The following is a 21,589-nucleotide window of genomic DNA, read 5'->3' as shown; positions in this document are numbered from 1 at the left end:
GTGAGTGGGGGCGTGGGGGTTGGTGAAATGGGTAAAGGAGATTAAGGCTATACTTATCTTGATGATCACTTGAGAAATGTATAGTATTATTGAACCATTATATTGTATATCTGAAACTAGTATAACACTGTTGTTAATTATACTTGAATTTTAAGAAATAATATAAAAACAAATTTAAAAAGGAAAATGGTCACTAGCAGAAATACAGTCATTTTTGTTTAAAAATAGATTAATAACCTCTACAGTTGGAGATATGTTAAAATTATTATGGGAACATTCATAGTAAATTGAGCCTTTCAGTACCATCAGCAGAAATGGAGGCTCCTCCAGTCCCCCTTTGAAAATTCATTATTTCATTCTTGTTACTGTCAGTGACAACTGAGATGCTAATCATCATCACTGTAGGAGCTCCAGTCTCTTCTACAGGAAATACTTTCTTGATGTAATTGAAGCAAAGAAAAATAGGTTTGATTTTTTAACTCATTTCACTTACTGATTAGCTTAGTTGAGTAATCTTCACCTAACTAATCTATAAAATAGAGGATAATCTGTAAGATGGACATAGTGTGGCTCTTAAAGAATACTGGGTAAATTCAGTGAGATAAAAATACTGAAGTATTTTGTAAATAAAGCACTTAGTAAAGTGTCCTTACTTTTATTCTATTTGGGTGTGAATGTGGTTGAGTAAAAGACAACCATCAATATTTAAATCAGATTAAGGATCAACTACCTTCAGACTTTAGGAGACAGGATACATTAAGCTCTTTTGCCAGTTTTGGCCATCCTGGACCACCATTCAGTAATAAATGACCCAGATGCCCCAGATGTCCACTGCTTATTAGCATTTGCTTGGGTGTCAGAAACCTCACTAAGTTGTCCAGGAGTCTAAACTATTGGGCTAGCTAGCTGTTGATGCTAACTATGTTTATCAGCCCAGTAATGAAGATTAAATATCACCAAATGCATGCCCCAACTCATTTATGAGTTTAGCTAGTATAACGTGGGTACCAAAACCAGCAAAAAAAGGAAAATTGTGAGTCAGTCTCACTTTTGAACATATATGTAAAAATCCTAAGTAAAATATTAGCAAATGAAATCTATCAATGTATTTTTTATAAAGATGTGATTTAAGTTGAATTTATCCTAGAAATTCAAAGGATTTAACAGTTTAAACATTTATTAGTGTAGTTTGCCACATTAGTAAATTAGTTGAAAAACCATTTGGACAAATCAGATGTAGAAAAAGCAATTGAGGAAATTCAATACAGAATGCAATATAAAGATGTAATACAGAAAAGTAGTTAAGACCCCAGGCTCTTAAGCCAAACTTCCGGGTTCAAATTCTAGTTCTACTACTGAACTTGGACAGATTATTTAACTTCAGTGAACCTGTTTACTTATGGTGAGATAGGAATAATAACCTCAGAGATATGTTATAAACATATAATAGGCTAATCTATGTAAAGTGCTTAGGACAATGTCCAACACCTTGTAGGTACTCAGTAAATGTTAGCTAATATGATTGTTTATGATAAAAACTCTTAATAAACTAGATATGCAAGGAAACTTCTATGGCCTGATTAAATTATATGTCAAAAACCTAGCGCAAATATTACTAAAGGTGAAATGTTTGAAGCATTTCCTTTAGAAACAGGAATGAGAAAAGAGAAAAGGATGCCTCCCAAAACTAAGTTTCTTTAATATTATATTGGAATCCTAGACTACACAGAAAGAAAAGCAAAAGAACTAAAAAGTACATGGGATGGATAAAAAGAAACAAAATCATCATTAATCTCAAAATAAGTAGCTACATAGAAATTCAAGAGACTCTACAGTCAAATTATTAAAACTAATACAGTTTAGCAAAGATGCTGAATACAAGATCAGTTTTTTTAAATTACATTCTTAAACATTAGTATAAAAGGTAGAAAATAAATATAAAGACCTAAGTCCTGGGTAAGTGCAGTCAAGAGATGGAGGCTCCTTCATTCTGTCCAGCATCCCCCCATGAAATGGAGGCTTGGATGGGGTACTCTGACAATGCTGAAGCCCTGATCACCCTTACCTGGGCTTGCAGGGTAGTGGCTCCATGCCAGGAGAGGCAAACTAGGCTCCCCGCGTACTGCCACCAAGCACCAACCCCTAAAGCAGGGGGGGAAGGGTGTCACTCAAAGAGAAGCTTGCTGTTGTCCACACTCCCAGCTCCAGAATCTGGCTCAGAGATTTTGCCTGGGGGGAGAAGCAGACTAAAACAGCTCCTAATCTCTTCCCAAAGGAACTGACCTCATTTGCAGCAGAGCCTGGAGAAGTTCAAGGCTAAGGGTACTCTCAAGAATAGTGGGGAGGATGGGAGAATACTACATCTGGGAGGAGCCTTCATGAGTAAGAACAAATATCAAACACTGACCTTTAAAGAAGCCACAATTTGATTGGGTTGGTTTGTAGGACAATTTATGGCCCAGTTGAGTGGTTTCCTTTGAGCACTTTCAATATGTTATCCCACTGTGTTCTGACCTTGAATATCTATTTATAGAAGTAAGGAATCTGTATCTGGCAAAGCTATCTTTCAAAAATGAAGATGGAATAAAGTCTTTCCCAGATAACAAAGACAGAGAATTTGTTGCTAGCAGACTGACAAGAAATACTAAAGGAAAAGATTCAGACTAAAAGCAAATGACCCAAAAAGTAATTCAAATCCATATGAAAAAAACAAAAGAGCACCCATAAATACAATTATGTAGTTATAAAAGGCAGTATAAATGCATACTTTTCTCCTTTCTTTCCTTAACTGATTTTAAAAAGTAATGTCTAAAATAGTATGTATATAATGTATTATTGGGCCCATAACATATAGAAGTATAATATATTTGCCAATAACAGCCCAAAGGAGATGGATGAGGACAAAGTTATAATGGGTTAAGGAAGTGACTACAGATGTTAAAGTAATTGTAATAATGTCTTGTTGGATTTGTAACATTAGTAGATGTAACAGGTATAACAATACTACCACCAAAAGAGGGAAGATGCCATAGAAATATAAGGGAGTAATGTTTCTACATATCACTGGAATTAAGCTGAGTATAAATCTGAAGCTGAAGGTAAAACGCTTATGTGGTAAACCCTAGAGCAACCACTTAGGAAAAAACTCAAAATAGACGATTCAAAAATAATAGTGGGAGATTCCAGCACCCCACTTTCAATAATGGGTAGGACAGCTAAACAGCAGGTAAACAAGGAAATGGAAGACCTGAACAACACTATAAACCAACAAGATCTAAAAGACATCTATGAAACGCTCCATCCGATGACAACAGAATATATATAAGTTTCAGGTGCACATAGAGCATTCTTCAGGATACACAATATGAAGGCCATGAAACAACCTCAATAAATTTAAAAGAATAGAAATAATAATACAATGTATGTTCTCCAACCACAGTGGAATGAAATTAGATATCAAGGCTTGAAAACTCACAAATATTAGGAAACTACTAAACTTACTATTAAATAACAAGTGGGTCAAGGAGGAGGAAATTAAAAGAGAAATCAGAAAATACTTTGAGATGAATGAAAATGAAGATAACACATGCCAAAACTTATGGAGTGCAGCTAAAGTAGTGCTTACAGAGAAATTTGTAGCTGTAAATGCTTTTGTTAAGAAAGAAAAAAAATCTCAAATCAGTAACTAACTTAATCTTCCACTTTAAGACACTGGAGAAAGAAGAGCAAACAAAGCCAAAAGAAAACAAAGAATAATAGAGATTAGAGTAGAAAAAAGTGAAATAGAGAATAGAAAAACAATAGAAAAAATCAACAAACTAAAAATTAGTTCTTTGAAGCAAAAGAACCAGCTGGTCAACCCACAGGATCATGAAAAATAATACATTGTTGTATTTAAGCCACTAGATTTTGAGTGGTTTGTTATACAACAGTAGATAACCGAATAATGCACCCCATACACATAAATCAATTTTAACTGAATCAAATGCATATGTAAACAAAAGCAAAATTACAGACTTTTAAATGAATAGGGTAAGGAAGGGTTTCTTAAGAAAACATTCAAAAATACAAATCATAATTTAAATTACGATAAGTACATTAAAAATTTTAAACTTCTATTAAACAAAAGATAGTGTGAGCAAAGTAAAAATGCAAGGCACAGACTGGGAGAAGATATTTAAAATGCAAATAATCTGCATAAGATCATTATTCAGAATATATCAAGAACATCTACCCAGCCAATAAGGAAGACAATCAAATAGAAAAAAAGACCCCCAAAAATGGATAGTTCACAGATGGGAAGAGCCAAATATCAAATAAACAGCAAGAAAAGATGTTCAACCCCACTCATAACTGTCAAGAACTATGAGCAATCTGGGATTATACCCTGCTTACAGACTAACAAGTTAGCCTAACACAGTTTCATGGATTCTGGCAAAAAACACAAGACTATTATTCACAGCACAGCAAGCAGCATGAGCTTTATGTTTGTGTCATTTCATTTTGAGTCCCATAGGAGCTAAGCAGAGAAGTCCAGGTAGATACTACACACATAGTGTATCATATCTTAGGAATCCTAAGCTTTGGGGCACCTGGGTGGCTCAGTCGGTTAAGTGTCTGTCTACCTTCCACTCAGGGTCCCAGGGTCATGGGATTGAGCCCCACATTGGGCTCCCTGCTCAGTGGGAGTCTGCTTCTCCCTCTGCCTCTTCATTCCCGCCCCCCACTCATGCTCGAGCTTGCTCTCTCTCAAATAAATAAATAAAATCTTAAAAAAAAAAAAAAAAGGAATCCTAAGCATAGGGAGCGCTAGTCTTTTATAATGAGCTGCAAGCAAACCTGCCCAGCTGTGGCCCGGGAGAACATGTTATCTTTATTATACTGGACAGTAAAGAAACCTACCCTCTACTCTGGAAGGAAACACTACCTCTGTTGTCCAAGGCTGTTGACTATACAAACATCCTTGAAAAGAGTCTGAAACAGAAGCTGTCATTACCTTTGTTCTCAAGAGATGCGGAATCATGAAGAGTCCCTTGGAGAACTGTCTCCCAACAATAATCAGAGAATGCAGATTATAACATTTAGATATAACTTGACACTGGTCAGTTTGGCAACAAGTAAACATCTACAAATATTAGTATTAGAATGTGGAGCAACAAGAACACTCATACTTTGCTGATGGGAGTGTCAACTGTCATAACCACTTTGGAGATCACTTTGGCAAAATCTAGTGAAACTGAAGGTACACATACCCTACAAGCCAACAATTCCACTTCTGTTTATATAACCTAGAAATACTCCTGGACATGTATGTAATGAGACATGATTAAGAAGCATTTATTGTAATAAATAAAAAAATTTATTTTATTAGCCTTTATATTCCTCTATATACCATACTTAAAATATTTGATTAAAATTACATATACATATATATACACACCTATATACATATATACATATTTTATGTTATCAAATGCCTTTGAAAGGTGTACCATTAAAAATGTACATACACAATGCAGTATACAGGGAAAGTAATCTCTAGGCTCCTTCTATAAGCAGCCCTCTAAAATAGGGCTTGTTGGGGCACCTGGGTGGCTCAGTTGGTTAAGCATCTGACTCTTGATTTTTAGCTCAGATCATAATCTCAGGGTCATGAGATCAAGCCCCACGTCATGCTCCACACTCAGCAAGGAGTCTGCTTGAGATTCTCTCTCTCCCTCTCCCTCTGCACCTCCCTGCTTGTGCATGCACACGCGCACTCTCACTCTCTCAAATAAATAACTAAATAATTTTTTTAAAAATAGGGCTTTGGTTTCCCTATTTTAGGAAACCAAAACTCAAAGATAAACTTAACCAAGGAAGCCGGAAATTCAAACCCACATCTCTAGATTTCCTAGGAAACGAGAGAAAAGCAAATCCCTTCCACAGTACTCATCGCTCACTCCTCAAACACGTTTATGTGATAATTCTGTCATTTAGCTCCTCTAATATCACCAAGAGCTGGCTATTCTAAACCCTGATTTTCGACCCAGAAAGAAACCTTTCTTAGCCACATCCACAGTTGTGATGGCAATGTGGGACAACCAGGCATAAGTCAGACAATCACAGATAATCAGAAAGGGGAAAGAAGAAAATTCACAATGATTATGAGGCTTTCAGTGCAAAATTCAGGGCTACCCCTTTTTTCTGTTGTCTGATTTCAAAAAGCAAACTTCTTTTTGCTCCAGAATATTTGCCATGAGGTCCAGAGTTCATTGCTCTGCTTAGAGAGACAACGCTGCTAGTGTATCCACGTGCTCTGCTAACTCACTTCTGACTTACATCCCTTCATTTCTTGTTTCATCCACTCATTCAGATATTTCTAGCATCTTCTCTATGGTGTGTGTTGAGCTTCCCTTCCATTTCTCATCCAGAAACTGTAGAAACAGCTAAGCCAGACTGAATGCGCCCTTGAGAATGTAGACGAGTCACTCTGTCACCCCTAGTTAACCATTAGGGGTGAATGCCTCTGTGGAGGTGGGAATGTGTCCGTTGAAGCTTGACGTATGCAAAATGCATTTCTAGATAGCAACAGGATTGGAATTTTCCAAAGGTCTTCCTGACTGGCTTCAAAGTAAGCTATATTTTATTTATGTACTAATATGGAAAAAATCTCTAATATACATCATTAAGTGAAAGGATTAAGGTGCAGAACAGTGAATATAGTGTGCCACCATAAAGATATCTGCACGTATTTGCTAGTCACTGCGTAAGACATCTCTGGAAGCCTACATGAAAAGCCAGTGTTGGTTGCCTGAGGGAAGAGGAATGCAGGGCTAGAATACAAGCATAGGATAAAAAGGTTTTCCTAGAAGCCCTTTTATAACTTCTCTATTTGGAGATTATTTATATATATGGAAGAGACATTGAGTGTTAATTGATAAATTTGTCTGAAAATTAATTTTAAATTATTTTAAATCACAATATCATAGGCTCTATTAGTACTGTGAATATGACTTACTTTCTTAATTAATTACTTAATTAATTTCATTCATTCAACAACTGTTTTTGAGCACCTACTATTTGCTAGATAAAATACACCAAAAATCCTCTTTTAAAGGTGAAGGGATGTCCCCAGACTTTAGGTGTCTTGAACTCCCACCCAATATGCAAGGATGAGACAACCATAATGGTAATTGTGTGAGCTAACGCTGCATCTAAACTGGGAAAACTATGGGCTTGGGTTTCAATGGCACCAAACCCTGGAAATGATGCTTCCTGAATGAGAAATAATGAGGCATTGGAACTCAGACCCTGCACATAAACCAGGACACTCAAAGGGCTACACCCTCAGTTTAAAAAAAAAATTGGGGCTCCTGGGTGGCTCAGTTGGTTGATCACCTGCCTTCGGCCCCATGTCAGGCTCCCTGCTAAGCGCAAATCGTGCTTCTCCCTCTCCTCCCAGCTAGTGCTCGTTCCTGCTGTCTGTTGCTGTCTCTGTCTCTCTCTCTTTCAAATAAAGAAATAAAATCTTTTTTTTAAGATTTTTTTATTTATTCATTTGACAGAGAGAGACACAGCGAGAGAGGGGACACAAGCAGGGGGAGTGGGAGAGGGAGAAGCAGGCTTCCCGCTGAGCAGGGAGCCCGATGCGGGGCTCGATCCCAGGACCCCACGACCTAGGGCTCGATCCCAGGACCCCGGGATCACGACCTGAGCCGAGGGCAGACGCTTAACAACTGAGCCACCCAGGCGCCCTAATGATCTGATTCTTGATCTGTGTGCTAGTTAGTTATATGGATAATTTCATCTTAAAATTTGTCCTCTTCAGTATTTAATTTATATGTACTCTAATAAAACGTTTACACACAAAAAAACCCTCCAAACCCAGATAGATATAAGGTGGTGGTGGTACTGTTTTCATATACATAATCTCTTAACCTTTCCAACAGATGTCTGAGCTAGGCCTTGTTTTCTACATTTGCAAATGAAAAGCTGAAGTCGGGCGGGGCCAAGTGACCTTGACAGGGTAATACAGGTTGTCGCAGCAGAGCCAAGACACTTGTCCAGGTCTCCTGATTCCACTTCCAGTCCTGTTTTCATAATTTCATAAATAATTACAGCCCTGGTATCCTTTTAAAGCAGACATTATTTTCTGGAAGATAATCTTTTATAGAAATAAATTAAAATCCTTTATCATTGGTCACCTTAGAGAGTCAAGGCTATTTTTCAAAACTGTACTTTATCCATATCTGTGTCCCTCCATGTGCTTTTAGATTCTTATTTCTGTTCACTGAGAGTTTTGACATTAATAAAAATTATCTCTGATTCAGGAATCCTGCCCAAAATTGATCTAGTAAAACAACCTCTATTTCTGTCTCTCAGATTATATTATTCATTGCAGAAAGAACAAAACAAATACCATGTATATTATAATCAAAATAATTAAACACTAAAATAATATCATTAGTTAAGAGGTTTTGACATTACAAATATATAAAACTAAAATATTCTGACAACTCAGGAATATTTCATGAAATTAAGATTTTAAGTTCAATTAATAATCAGTTATATAGGAGTGATTCTTTTTTTTAGGAGTGATTTATTTTTAATTAAGATTTTTTACTAGGTCACTAGACTTCTGCCAGTTTTTAAGGTCATCAAAGCAGAGTTGGGCATGTAATAATAATAATAACCATTTATTAAACACTGTGTGCTAGGGAATCTGCTGGACATATTTTACCCATTTAGTCACTTAGTATTGTTTAACCTTTTTTATTTACTAGGTACTCCGTAGCTATTTTTTTATTTGATTTTAGGACCCTTAACCTATTTTTGTAACTTGAATAAAACTCTTAGTTAAATCCAGTAAGTACAGACGATGTTGGGGATATCTTAGGGGCTTAGCTCTTATATTTTATGAATTACAGTTTGGCTTGACAGCTGTCCTTGTGTTGACAGCTCTTCTGATTATAGCAGTTGTCAAACTCCATCCTTAAGCAGGTTGTAAATCCTGGCTTCTTCCGATTAAAACTGGGCCAGAGCCAATGGCAGGTTACCTAGAGGCCAGTGTTCTACTACTGTGTGTCTTCACTAGTTCATTCTAAATGGGCTTTGCATAGCAGCCTACTAAATCCCTTCCTTGCCTCCATTTCACTTTGGTGTTTTTTCATCTTCAGATTTCGGTCCTCCTGTTGTTTTGTGATTAAACCCGGTTCTTGCTGAAGAGTATATTAGTGTAAGTGTGGTCTTCCTTGTAAAAGGCCTGTTAGCCGTCCCCTCCTCTCCCTCCGCTGGGAATACTAACATCCTTGCATCTGCGTCTCCCGGGGGAAATCAAGGCTTTGCCTTGCACGTGCAGTCATGTGATTGCAGAGTGGGCAGGCTTTGTATCCTCATGAGCCCTCGGGCTTCCACGTAAAGGGCCATCTGTTCTGTTCCTTCCACGCTGTTACAGGGCAGTGGGAGGAGGCATTAGAGTGAAAATAAATAAAATAAAAAAAAGAAAGAAATTCATCATCAAAACCCTGAGGATTAATGGAGTCAGAAGGCTCACGGCTCTGAATGAAAATTCATCTTCACCTGCACCAGTGTCAGGGCTGCCTCTGGGCACTTGACAAATAGAGGTTCCCAGGGTACCATAAATTCAGCAACTGTTCTAATCCCTGTAGACTCGCTCAGGCTTTTCCGAGACAGGCTTATGACTGGTTTTGTATTTCCCAGCACATTGTGGGCACCAATATATCCCCTCACTAATTTGGCAAAATGTTAGCACCCTTCCCATCCCACTCTCATCTTCTTTGCCTTTGTCCGTCTTGAGGGGCTGGGCAGCTCACACATTTCTGAAAGATGGCTCTGCCTTGTGAATTGTGCTTTACTGAAGATGCCAAAGGCGGAGAAATCAATTAACTAATGAATTTTGAGCAAATACTAAGTTCCCAGCGCTATGCTAGATGGAGAGAATATAACAAAGCGCATAATCAAGTAGCTCACCATCTAAGTGGGGGTACAAAGCATATATTTTTTTCAAAAACCATTTGTTGGGCACCTATCTTTGCCTGTTGGCTCTGTGCTAAACAAACATAATTGATGCCTTCCTCATACCAGGATGAGATTGACCTGTGTAGTGTCCTCCTGTCCTTTAAATTAGTCTTCCTCTTCTCTCTTTCTCTCTCTATTACAACTTCCTGATTGCCTGTGCTCATATCGGTCTTTGCGTAAATCCCAGGCGTTTGTTAGTAAAACTCCTTTTCCTTATGGACAACGTATCCTTCACTCTGAAGTACTGTTCTACAAGCCTGAATTTGCTAATTTTTTCTTTCTTTCTTTCCTTCCTTCCTTCCCTTCTTTCCTTCCTTCCTTCCTTTCTTTTCTTTCTTTCTTTCTTTCCTCTTTCTTTCTTTCTTTCTTTCTTTCTTTCTTTCTTTCTTTCTTTCTTTCTTTCCTTCCTTCCTTCCTTCCTTCCTTCCTTCCTTCCTTTCTTTCTTTCTTTCTTTCCTTTTTCTTTCTTTCTTTCTCTTTCTTTCTTTTCTTTTCTTTTCTTTTCTTTTCTTTTCTTTTCTTTTCTTTTCTTTCTTTCTTTCTGTAGGCTCCACGCCCAACATGGGGTTGAACTCACAACCCCGAAACCAAGAGTCACATGCTCTATCGACTGAGCCAGCCAGGTGCCCCCTGAACTTCCTAATTTAAACCTCACTTTATAGTTAGACTTGAGCTAAAATTTCATTCACATTTGTTAGGTTAGGGGATTGTTAGATAGCCTCTGTAGCCTTTTCTCAGCTGCTTGGCTGCGGTCCTCTAGATGTGGAACTTAAAAATGTAAGCTCTATTCCTGAGTTAGTACTCATACGTTCTATCATATCTCACTGTTGGGAAAAGTCACTTCACTATATGGCATATGTGAAATTAATGCTGCTTTGTTGAGATGGCCAGCTTAGTGTCTTCAGCTGTGGTACACATCCGTTTAGCCTTGCTCTTCATGCTCAGGAGCCTCAAGTGTTGGGTTAGATTTGAGAAGTGTGATCTGACAGTGGTAGTTATTATCCTGTATTACAGATTTATACACTGGGAAATTTATTCCTCTGATACTGCTTTAAAAGTTCCAATTTTAAAACCTAGCCAAGTGTTTCTTACAATAAGTTGAGACTGATAGTTGTGGCAAAAAGGTTAACTGATTATTTCTCAAAATATAAATGTCACGGAGCTAGTTCTATGCAGGATAAATATCCTCTTCTCACAAGTACTTGATACTAGGCAATGTGTCTTTAACTTTGTTGTATTTTATAAAAGACTGCCTTCCATTGGAATCTAATTTGGTGTACAGTGATTCATGGTAAAACCTTTCAGAAATGTAAAATTAAAATGCCCATTATATTATTTGGGGGAGATTATTTTAAATTCTTTAAGGGATATTATAATCTTACATAATTTCTGTTGAATCCTGGGCCTTGGTAAAGATATTCTGTCTCCGCCATCCTCCTGTCTGTGACCTACCATAGCAAAATATGACCTTAGCCCATTAACACCTGTCCCAGGACTGGAATAGGCAATTCTTGCCTTTTCCTACCTTTTCTCCTACTCTCTATTTATTTCTTCATTCATTCATCAAATGCTAATTTAACACTGACAATCCTGGTAGCCTTCCCAGAAATCCCACACCATTGGAGACACAGATAGTGTTCTCAAATGGTCTGACTTCAGCTCAGAGTAAAATTCTGCTCTCCACCTCTAGTCACTTAGAACTACCTCTGAGCCTGCTATTACGGAGTAGAGTTTGGTGCCTAAGTCTGTCAGGGTGGGTAATATAAAGGACCGCTAAAACTGTCCCAAGTTTATAACGCATCACAACCTGATTTGGGCTGCTGGCTTTATGCCATTGAATAGCATATAGCAGGGGGCCCAGAGCAGGAAGCAGCCACCAGCCGAATAAAGGGTCAGGGGAGCCAGAGAAACTGTCCTTATCTGAGTAACAACAAAGAGCAAAAGAAGAAATATCACTACTAAATCATCTAAAACCGAACTCCCAGGGCACCTGGGTGACTCAGTCAGTTAAGCATCCTCCTCTTGGTTTCAGCTCAGGCCATGGTCTTGCTGTTGTGGAATTGAGCCCCACGTTGGGCTCCATGCTCAGTGCCAAATCTGCTTCAGATTCTTTCTCCCTCCCATTCTGCCCCTTCCCATTCATGCTCTCTCTCTTTCTCTCTCTCAAATAAATAAAATCTTAAAAAAAAAATAAAACCAAACTCCCATAGAGTTCTACTTCCACTTGAAATGTAGAAAAGTGCGAGAGAACAGTGCTCCCATGCTACCAAGAAGAAAAGGACAGATAATCTACAAGATCATTAATTTCTTGAACCCGTCAGATAGCAGAGGTTGCATGCCAGCAAAGTAAACTGATTCCAAAGGATAACAAGCCCCTACAAGACACACAAGCTGTTTCACCTTTGATGGAGCACCCAAGGACGAGGCAGCCACCACGATAGACCATATTCTAGGCCATAAAACAAATTTCAACAAATATTTTAAAAATCATACAAAGTTTGCTCTGTGACCACCACAGAATTAAATTAGAAATCAGTAACAGACACATATCTGGAAACCGCCCCACCCCCACAGTTGTCAGAAACTTAAACACACTTCTAAGTAACTCATAGGTCAAAGATGAAATTCCAAGGGAAATTACAAAATATTTTAAATAGTCTATCACAATTTTGGGATGCAGCTAGAGCAGTGTTTAGATGGAAATTAAATGCTTTTATTAGAAAAGAAGAAAGCTCTCAAGTCAATGACCTAAGATTCTACTTTTCAAAAGTTAGAGAAAGAGTGCAAATTAAGCCCAAGATAAGCATAGGCATAAAATAAGATCAGAGCAGAAATCATTGAAATAGAAAACCAAAAATCAATGAGAAAATCCTTGAAATCATTGAAAACCTTTGAAATGGTTAATAAAACTGACAGACCCCTAGCCAGAGCAATAAAAATAATAATAATAATTTAAAAAAAGGAAACACATTACCAATTTCAGGAATGAAAAGGAGACATCACAGATCATACAGATATTATGAAGCAAATAAAGGGACATTATGAACAACTTCATAGCAATTAGATAACTTAGAGGAAATGGAAACATTTTTTAAATAACACAAACTCAAAAGAAATTGATAACCTAGGTAACCTTATATCTATAAAAGACATTGAATTTGTAGCAAAAAACTTTTCCACAATAAAATCTCCAGGCCCTGATTGCTTTACTGGTGAATTCTACTAAATGTTTAAGAAAGAAATAAAATTAATTCTACATATCAACTCTTTCAGAAAATAAAAGATGCTGTCCAGCTCATTCTATGAGGCTGACATTACCCTAATACCAAAACCAGAAAAAGATTCTGGAGGAAAAGAAAACTTCAGGACAATATCTCCCATACATATAGATGTAAACATCTTTTTTTGAAATTAATTAATTAATTTGAGAGAGAGAGAACATGAGTAGTGGGGAGAGGCAGAGGGAGAGAGAGAATCTCAAGCAAATTCCCTCCTGAGTTTGGAGCCCAACACCGGGCTCCATCTCATGACCCTGGACTTGAAACCAAGAGTTGGACACTCAGCTAAGCCACCCAGGCGCCCCAATGCAAACCTCTTTAATAAAATGTTAGCAAAGTCAACCCAGCAATATACAAAAAGAGTAACAAATAATACTCAAATATCTTTATCCCAGGAATGCAAGGTTGGTTCAGCACTTGAAAATCATTGTATTTCACCATATCAACAGATGAAAACCAAAACAAAACACATGATCATCTCCATCTGTGTAGAAAAAACAGTTGACAAAATTCAACTTCCCTTCATGATTAAAAAAAATAAAAATGCAGCAAAATAGGAATAGAAAGGAACTTCCTCAATCTGAAGTAATTGATAGCTAACATCATTTTTTTTAAGATTTTATTTATTTATTCATGAGAGACCGAGAGGCAGAGGGAGAAGCGGGATCCCCGAGGAGCAGGGAGCCGGATGTGGGGCTCGATCCCAGGACTCCAGGATCATGACCTGAGCTGACAGCAGACGCTTAACTGACTGAGCCACCCAGGTGCCCCATAGCTAACATCATTCTTAATTGTGAAAGGTTGAATGCTTTTCTTCTGACTGGGAACAAGGCAGAGATGTCCACTCTCTCTCCTTTGATTCAACATCATACTAGAAGTTCTAGCCAGTGCTTTAAGGCAAAAGAAAGAAGTAAAAGGCAGTTGGATTTAGAAGGAAGAAATAAAACTTCCTTTATTCAGAGATGACATGACACCTATGTAGAAGACCCCAAAGAATCTATTTTTTAAAAAGCTGTTAGAATTAATAAGTTGAGTTCAGCAAGTTTGTAGGATAAAAAATCAATTTACAAAAATCAAAAAGCTCCTATACATTGGTAAGGAACAATTGGAAATTGAAAGTTAAAACCACAAGGTCAGTATACAGATACCAGTTGTTTTCTGTTATACTTGCAATGAACCAATTAGATACTGAAATTTTTATTTATTTATTTATTTTTTTTTTAAGATTTTATTTATTCATTTGAGACACAGAGATAGAGAGCATGAGCAGGGGGAGAGGCAGAGGCAGAGGGAGAAGCAGGCTCCCCGCTTAGCCAGGAGCCCAATGTGGGGCTCAATCCCAGGACCCTGGGATCATGACCTGAGCTGAAGGCAGACACTTAACCATCTGAGCCATCCAGGCGCCCCAATACTGAAATTTTTTAAAATACCATTTATAATAGCCTAAGAAAAATTAAAATCCTAAGGATAAATCAAAATAAATGCACAATTTATATGCTTAAAATTCCCAAACAATGCTGAGAGAAGTTAAGGGAAATTTGAGTAAATGGACAGAGACACTGTTGTTCATGGGTCAAAAGACTTAATGTTATGTTGTTAAGCTCTCCATTCTCCCCAAATTGATCTGTACACACTCCCAATCAAAATTCCAACGGGACATTTGGAAAAAATTTACAAGTTTATTCTAAAAGTTATATGGAAAAGGAAAGGACGCAGATGGAGGACACACCCTTACTTCAGGACTTATTATAAAGTTACAAACATCAAGACACTGTGCTATTAGTATAAAGATAGGGGTGTAAATCCATGAAACATGATAGATAACCCAGAAATAGACCCATTTACAAGTGCTTTGTTGGTGGGTTAAGACTTTTAGAGCAGTAGTAGGTTCACAGCAAAATTGAGGGAAAGGTACAGAGATTTTCCCTATACCCCTCACCCCATGGATAGCCTCCCTCTAAAGAACAGATGCTCGCTGTGTGTCTCTCCTTTACTCTCACGCTACCGCCACACTTCACTTCACCTCTGGTCACCGTGTGTGTGAGTTTTTCCTCACAACAAGCAATTCTCTGCAACACCAGCTGGGTGTTCTTCCAATTAATTCAACTCAGACGCTGTCTACCTTTCCCCCAGTCCCACAAGACTACACCTCTGCCTTCAGATGCCAGTCACAAGTCCCAGGTTGTCACCGGCACTTCTGACTGACCATCTACAATTTGGGGTTTCCATGACCCCTTCCTGGGTTCAATAATTTGCTAGAATGGCTCACAGAAATCAAGGAAACACTTAGGTTTACTGGTTTAATTTAAAAGGATATGGTGATACAGAGGAACATCCAGCTAGAAGAGATGCATTGGACAAGATATGGGGGGAGGGGAGCAGAGCTTCCATGCTATCATCAGTACCACCTTTTAAGTACTTCCATGTGTTCAGTAACCCAGAAGTTCTCTAAAACCCTACTTTGAGGGGTTTTATGGAGGCTTCATTACATAGGCATGATTCGTCATTAACTCAATCTCCAGCCTCTCTCCCCTTCGAGGAGGATGGGAGTTGGGGCTGAAAGTTATAAGCTTCTAATCATGGTTGGGTCTTTTTGGGGACCAGCCCCCTCCCTGAAGCAATCCAGGAGCCCACCAAGAGTCACCTCATTAGAACAAAAGATAACACCTGTCACCCGGGAAATTCCAAGTGATTGAGGAGCTCTGTCAGGAACCAGGGTCAAAGACTAAGCGTTAGAACAAAAGATGCCTTTAGTGCTCCTACACTTAGGAAAGGCCGGGGATTTTAGGAGTTCTGTGCCAGGAACTGGGGACAGAGACCAATGTATATTTTTTCTGTTGTTTCACACTTTCATTATCAACATCCCTCATCAGAGTGGTATGTTTGTTACAGTTGATGAAACTACATACCATAAAATTATTATCATATCATACTATGTCATAATCACCCAAAGTTTACATTATGATTCACTCTTGGCATCATGTATTCTATGGATAAATGTAAAATGATGTGTATCTGTCATTATGATATCATCCAGAGTATTTTCACTGCCCTAAATTAGTCTACTGTGCTCTGCCTGTTTATCCCTCCCTCACCTCCAGCCTCTGGCAACCACTGATCTTTTTACTATTTCCATAGTTTTGCCTTTTCCAGAATGTTCATATTGTTGGAATCATACAGTAGATAACCTTTTCAGATTGGCTTCTCTCAGTAATATTTAAGGTTTCTCCATGTCCTTTGTTAGCTTGATAGCTCATTAGTGTTGAGTAATACATTGTCTGGATGTACCATAGCTTATTTATCCATTCACCTACTAAAGGACATCTTGGTTGCTTCCAAATTTTGGCAACTATGATTTAAGCTGCTATAAACATTCATGTGCAGATTTTTGAGTGGACATAAGTTTTTAGCTCCTTTGAGTAGATACTAAGGAGCATGTTTGCCGGATCATATGGTAAGGGTATATTTAGTTTCATAAGAAGCCACCACACTGTCTTCCAAATGGCTATATCCTTTTGCATTCCCACCAGCAATGAGTGAGTTCCTGTTGCTCCACATCCTCACCAGCATTTGGTGTTGCCAGTGTTCCACATTTTGGCCATTCTAATAGGTGTATAAAGGTATCTCAGTGTTCTTTTAATTTGCATTTCCCTGATCATATGATGTGGAATACCTTTTCATAAGCTTAATTGCCATATGTATATCTTCTGTGGTGAGATGTCATTTAAGGTCTTTGGCCCAATTTTTAATCCAGCTACTTGTTTTCTTATTGTTGAGCTTTAAGAGTTATTTGTGTATGTTTTTTTAAGATTTTATTTATTTATTTGAGGGGCACCTGGTTGACTCAGTTGAGTAAGCATCTGCCTTCAGCTCAGGTCATGATCTCGGGGTCCTGGGATTGACCCCTGCATATAGGGCTCCCTGCTTAGTGGGGAGCCTGCTTCTCCCTCTCCCGCTGCCCCTCCCACCTGGCTCATTCTCTCTCTCTTTCTCTCAAATAAATAAATAAAATCTTTTTTTTCTTAAGATTTTATTTATTTGAGAGAGAGAGAGACAGAGAGAGCACAAGTCTCCCAGACTGAAAACATAGGTATCATCTTTGGTTCCTGTAATACTTTTGCCCATTCTCTTTTTTTTTTTTTTAAGAGATTGGGGGGAGGGGCAGAAGGAGAGGAGAGACAGAATCTTAAGGCGGCTTCACGCCCAGCGCAGACCCTGACATAGGGCTTGATCTCACAACCCTGAGATGATGAGCTGACCCAAAATCAAGACTCAGACACTTAACCAACTAAGCCGCCCAGGCGCCCCTGCCCATTGTTCTTTTGGATTGATTTGTTAATGCTTTTTAGATATTAAGGGTATTCGCTCTTGTATGTGTTATATATGTGAATATGTTTCCCAGTTTCTGATTTACCTTTATATATCATATTTTGTGTGTGTGTGGTATAGCTGTTTTAATTTTTTTTTTTTTTTTTTTTTATGAGAGAGAGCACATGAGAGGGGGGAAGGTCAGAGGGAGAAGCAGACTCCCTGCCGAGCAGGGAGCCCGATGTGGGACTCGATCCCGGGACTCCAGGATCATGACCTGAGCCGAAGGCAGTCGCTTAACCAACTGAGCCACCCAGGCGCCCCTGTTTTAAATTTTTATGTGTTCAAATTTATCAATTTTAGGTTTCTTTTTTTTTTTAAGATTTTATTTATTTATTTGACAGAGATAGAGAGTATAAGTAGGCAGAGAGGCAGGCAGAGGGAGAGGGAGAAGCAGGCTCCTCGCTGAGCTAGGAGCCCGATGCGGGGCTTGATCCCAGGATCCTGGGATCATGACCTGAGCTGAAGGCAGTGCTTAACTGACTGAGCCACCCAGGCGCCCCTCAATTTTAGGTTTCTATGTATTCAGATTTATGAGTAATTTTCTTTATGGTGTCTGGGTTTCATATCAAGTATAGAAAAACTCGGGCCATTTTATTCAGTGAACATTGTGATCACAAGTGGTGGGCCTGTGAGCTTTTCAAAAACCTCTAAAACTGGGGCGCCTGGGTGGCTCAGTCGTTAAGCGTCTGCCTTCGGCTCAGGTCATGATCCCAGGGTCCTGGGATCGAGCCCCACATCAGGCTCCCTGCTCAGCAGGAAGCCTTCTTCTCCCTCTCCCACTCCCCCTGCTTGTGCTCCCTCTCTCGCTGTGTCTCTCTCTCTGTCAAATAAATAAATAAAATCTTTAAAACAAACAAACAAAAAAAACCCAAACAAACAAAAAAAACCCTCTAAAACTATTTGAAACCTGAAATAAAATATTTTTATTCCGAAAAACAAAAAGAAAATTGCAAAATATAAATAATGTTTAGCTGTAAATATAACGTTATATCAGCTTCATTAATTATTAAATTTAGTGTTCACAGGTTTTTTTTACAGTTTATCCAGTACTTTGCTGTGTCCTAACCACATGAATTTCAGTGGCTCTTACTCAGTCCATTCTTTATACTGACTCTGGCTAATTTCAAGCCTCCTAAAATAGTCATAGTCTCCTACATGGTCTACCTGCCACAGATCTTTAGGGCTGTCCAAGTCACTCCTTTTAGAATTTTCATCCTAACATGGAGGCCAAATTATGCCACTCCCTCCTTATAAATGCAAACTTTACTAGAGCACTCAAAACCACACTTCTCAGCATGGCTTAGTATGGCTCTCACAGCCCTGCATGGTTTGACTCAAGTCCACCCTGTCTGCTTTTGACCGTCTGTATCACTTCCCAGAGCCAGCAGACAGTTCTCTCAGTACTCCCTCCATTAGTGGTGTTTTCTCTCCGCAGTGCCTTTCTGTCTCCACTTACCTGGAATTTTACTCTGTCCTTCAGAGCTCAGCTTACATACCACCTACTTGCATTTTTCCTGATCCCTCGACTTCTCCACCACCACCCCCCCACCTCTTTGCTTGTATGTGTGTGTGTATGTGTGCACATTGCAATAGTTACTCTTTTGTGTTAAGAGTGTCAGACTTGCATATTAGCCTCTCAGCTATTAGTAAGTTCCACAGAGCAGGAATCTTATTGCATCCTTGGTAGGACTGGATAGCATGTACTCAATAAAATGGCCATTGAATCAAACTCCTTACCCTTCTATCTTTCCCTGTTTTGTTTTTTTTCTTTTTTGGCCTTTTGTTGTTGCTATTATGTTACATCACCTATGAAAGAGTATGTAAAATGTATTTGAAGAATATAAAATATAACTTGAAAAAAATGTACCCACCACCTAGCTTAGGAAATGCAACATTGCCAATATCTCTGAAACCTCCTGGGTGTGCTTATCCAATCGCATGGCCTTCCCTCCATCCCCTCTCCCAAGTTAACACTATCCCAAATTTTATAGTAATGATTTCCCTTATCGTTTTACTACATGTTTGTGTCTCTGAACAATGATGTTTAGTTTGGTCTATTTTTTTTTTAATTTTGTTTAAGTGGAACCATACTATATGTATTCTTCTGACTCGCCTCTTTCCTTCAACGTTATGTTCTGGAGGTACACTCGTGTGTAAAAGTATAGTTCATTAATTTTCAGTGTTGTATGGGATTTTATTGAAGAACTAAACAGTTTTATTTTCACATGTTATTCTTAATGGGCATTTGGGTTGTTGACTTTTGGGGTCTATCACGAATAGGAATAGCGCTGCTACACACATGTTGCAAACGTCTCCTAGAGAACACACGCACGAGTTTCTCTGGAGTGTGTAAGTAGGCGTGGGATGGCTGGGCGCAGGGCCCACGTGTGTTAGGTTTGACACAAGCTGTTGTCCATAGTGACTGCACGAGTGTGCACTCGGCCGTCCAGAGGGGAGCGTCCCCCGCCCCAGCCCTCTTCCGTACCTTCGTACTGTCTGCTCTTAATTTCCACCTCTCTGCTGGGTGTGAAATGGTATCTCTGAGTTTTAATTTTCATTTCCCTGACTACCTAATGTGGTTGTTCATCTTTTCATATGTTCATTGCCATTTCTGTTTCATCTTGTATGAAATGCCCGTTTTTGCCTTTAGCCCAGTTGTTTCAGTGCATCTGAATTAATGGATCTTTGTTTCCTTGCTGATCTACGACGCCAGCATTGTCATAAATCAGGTTTCCATATATGTGCAAAAACATGGATAGCTCTCCATTCTAGCCCTTTGGTCTGTGTGTCCTTCCTGGGGGTGAAACAGGCCATCTTCATAATGAGTCTCCATATCTATAGGTCCTTGTCCCCTTCCTGTGTCTTGTGTGATTTGGGCCATTTGTTATTTTTTTAAATATATAAAAGTTCTGTAGAGGGATGGTCTGATTCCTAGGCCAGCTTTTTTTTTTTTCATTTGCAAATTTTAAAGTTTAGTTAGTTACCCATTTAACCCCCTCTTCAAAGACAAAACAAAATCTTTCCTTTCACATTTACATATTTTTAGCCTTTTGACATAACCTACAAACCTATCATTATTCTGATCAAAGTAAAACACATAAACACTATTTTTGTTCTCTCCCTCATCCCATTCTTAAGATACAGTCTAAAAACCTCACAGGTTTTTTTTTTTAAAGATTTTATTTATTTATTTGACAAAGAGAGAGAGAGCACAAGTAGGCAGAGCGGCAGGCAGAGGGAGAAGCAGCCCCCCCCCCCCCCCCCCCCCCGTGAGCAGGGAGCCCGATGTGGGACTTGATCCCAGGACCCTGGGGTCATGACCTGAGCCGAAGGCAGACGCTTAACCGACTGAGCCACCCCGGTGCCCCTAAAAACCTCACAGTTTTAAAAATGTGTTTGTTTGTTTGCTTCTGGGCAACCAAAAAAGGTGAATTTGATTTTCCTCACCCTTGCAACTGCACTCTCATGGCCCAGATCTCCTCACGAGGCCCCATCACCCACCGGCTGCTGCAACATTTCTCGTTGCTCAGGATCCCTTCCTGCTCAGCCCTTGCCTTCCCTGCTGGAGGACAGTCGTTTCCCTTTGTCTCACGGTAACCTGGTTTTCATATCTGCCCATTTCCCCGTCAGCTGCCGCCTGTGAGTTTCTGGACATCGTGGAGCTGCTGCTGCAGTCTGGCGCCGACCCCGCTCTCCGAGACCAGGACGGCTGCCTGCCGGAGGAGGTGACAGGCTGCAAGGCCGTGTCTTCCGTGTTACAGCAGGCACACGACGGGCACGGCTTAATCGAAAGGCTGGAAACCCACACTCCGTAGCATCAGAGAGCGTCAGCGATGAAGGAAAACTGCAAAAATAATACTCCTTTTACCACCCGTCTTTGGTATACGTTGGCTAATAAAAGCGGTTCTGAGGAACTGGGA

General features: G+C 39.2%; 1 protein-coding gene across 1 annotated transcript in view; it reads left to right on the top strand.

The window, feature by feature from the left end:
* The window catches only part of ACBD6 (acyl-CoA binding domain containing 6), a 218,702-nt gene extending 197,113 nt beyond the window's left edge, over positions 1–21,589 (top strand). The window contains 2 exon segments of the mRNA XM_064594185.1: positions 21,300–21,430; positions 21,432–21,589. Of these exon segments, the coding sequence (XP_064450255.1) occupies positions 21,300–21,430; positions 21,432–21,455 (155 nt within the window). The 3' untranslated portion in view covers positions 21,456–21,589.

This window comes from Mirounga angustirostris, unplaced genomic scaffold (assembly GCF_029215605.1).
Source record: "Mirounga angustirostris isolate CCGP_5_RB_7025 unplaced genomic scaffold, mMirAng1.0.hap1 SCAF_6, whole genome shotgun sequence".
Classification (NCBI taxonomy): domain Eukaryota; kingdom Metazoa; phylum Chordata; class Mammalia; order Carnivora; family Phocidae; genus Mirounga; species Mirounga angustirostris.
The sequence above is the reverse complement of the archived record's forward strand: the minus strand, read 5'-3'. Positions and strand labels throughout refer to the sequence as shown.